The sequence below is a fragment of the Chrysemys picta genome, chromosome 5 (assembly GCF_011386835.1).
Source record: "Chrysemys picta bellii isolate R12L10 chromosome 5, ASM1138683v2, whole genome shotgun sequence".
Taxonomy (NCBI): Eukaryota; Metazoa; Chordata; order Testudines; family Emydidae; genus Chrysemys; species Chrysemys picta.
In genome coordinates this window covers 82,422,644-82,424,788 of record NC_088795.1, presented here as the reverse complement: position 1 = coordinate 82,424,788, position 2,145 = coordinate 82,422,644, and the positions used below count along the sequence as shown (strand labels likewise).

At 34.9% G+C, this 2,145-nt stretch overlaps 1 protein-coding gene across 1 annotated transcript; it reads left to right on the top strand.

Moving 5' to 3' along the window:
* The first annotated feature begins 822 nt into the window (after positions 1–822).
* Positions 823–1,940, top strand: LOC135983963 (uncharacterized). Its single transcript, XM_065597945.1, has 2 exons — positions 823–1,182; positions 1,413–1,940. Exons 1-2 carry the CDS (start codon positions 963–965, stop codon positions 1,793–1,795), a joined length of 603 nt encoding a protein of 200 aa, XP_065454017.1. The 5' UTR covers positions 823–962; the 3' UTR covers positions 1,796–1,940.
* Positions 1,941–2,145: the final 205 nt, after the last annotated feature.

Here is a 2,145-nt window from a genome sequence, read left to right as displayed (position 1 = left end):
GTTACTTTTGCATAAACAGCAAAGCTATTTTGAGGCATATGAATACTTAAAATAAAGCTGCACCTTTCACAATGTACAAACTGCAAATAGTATCCGAAATAAAAGATATAACATGGCTTTGACACTGATTGTCGAAAGACATGTCCCAGTCAGCTGTTTAGGTTTCTTTCATGATGTTAAAGAATGCTGGATAAAAATCAATGATTTAAAAAAAATCAGATTTTGTTATTTAAAATTGGATTATTTTGATAAAATGCTTTTTGAGGAAAAAAACCTATCTAAAGATAGTTTTAATTAAGCTACATTATAGCTCAAAGATATCTCATCATGGAATAGGGATTATAAATTCTAATTCTATAGTATGAGACAATATATTTATGTAATGTTTAAGAAAAGTTTTGTAAATGAGTTCCAATAGTTCATGGATTAGGGACCCAATCTTACAGGGTTCCAGGGACTTCTGTATAGATTATTTAGATTAATCTTTCTATCTACCCAGTGGGACTCAGTGCTCAGTCTAGAAGATACCATCAGAGATGCTTAGTTTTGCAGTTCTCAAACTATGGATTTGTGTCTCCAGAGATAACATGTTTGTTAACAGCAAAAATGTTTTAATATAAAATATAATATTATATTATAATTATATTATATTATAAGACGAGAAACAACAGACCTCAACCCTATTGTCCCTCTGCAATTTGTGTACAGAGTCAATCCCTTACCTCTCTCTAAAAGTGTAAAGTTTGAAAAAGTTCAATGAATAGAAGATTGTTGGGGGCAGAATAGATATGGACAAGGAGAAGAAGTCTGGAGAAAAATGTGAGAAGGGAGGGACAGGCAATAGAAACAAAAGTGAAACTGTTTGAGAAGCATATTCCAGAAGTCTTGAGGTCTTTCTGAATATAGCCTTCATTGATTTGAGATCTTCCATACCATTCTCTCACTAGAAGGGAAAACCTATAATGGCAGCAGGCCATAAAAGAGACCCAGTTTGGGAATATTTGAATGAAGTTCCTCTACCTGTGGGTAGGACAGGCATGCATGCAAAATGCAAACAGTGTAACAAAGAAATGCAAGGCCTGGTTGCCCGAATAAAACAACATCATGAGAAGTATTTCTTCTTAGGAGGAAGCTGCGTTGAAGATGATGAAAAAAACAGATCTGAACATTCAGCATCTTCAGGTTGGTAAACTTTTTTATTTCATACTTCTTTCTTAAGGACTGCCTGTCTTCCTTCTAGACTATTCTTGAATTCTCATGGTTGAGCAAAAAAAATATAGTTGTTACTCTATGGTACTATCATTTTAGATGCAGTTGTGAGTAGTACTGAGTGTCAGTAAATGCAATGAGTAATACTAAATGAGCAGTATGGTAATAATAATTAAATAACTGCATTGACTTATTTTGTTTAGGAGAATCCATCCTCAACATACAGGATTCTGAAGACTATCCACCTTCAAGATCACCATCATTTTCTATAGTTTCAGCGTTATCTGCCAATGATAGTGTTTCAGTCACACCATGTATGTCACACAGCCACAGTATATCACCTGTAGCAAAAAGAAAAAAAAAGTTCCATCATCCAGAAACAATCATAGATAAGTTTGTGATAAGAATCAGGAGATTACAAAAAGAGGTAATTGATGAAAAAAATGCCCAGTTTGTTTATGCAACAAACTCTACTTTCCGTATGATTGAGAACCCACACTTCATTAACATGGTTCAGTTATCAAGACCTGAATACAGTCCACCCAACAGAGCAGATGTTGCAGGCAAATTGCTGGATAAAGTGTAAGAAAGAGAAATTGAGCAGCGTGCAAAAGATCTAGAGGGTAAAATTGTTAACCTGAGTCTTGATGGGTGGAGCAATGTCCACAATGATCCTGTCGTACGTGCTTGAAGACATTCCCTTCTTCTGTTGTATCAATTGTTTCTGTAAGATGTGATGTCAGGAAATGCACACACAGCAAAATACTTACAAGAAATAGCAGTAAAAGCTATAACAAACTGAAAAAAAAATTCAAATGTCTAGTATGCAGCTTGGTCACAGACAATGCTGCAAACGTATCCAAGATGAGAAGAAATTTAGAAGAGAGTCCCAAGCTAATAAATATGGTTGCAGTGCTCATTTGATGCACCTCCTAG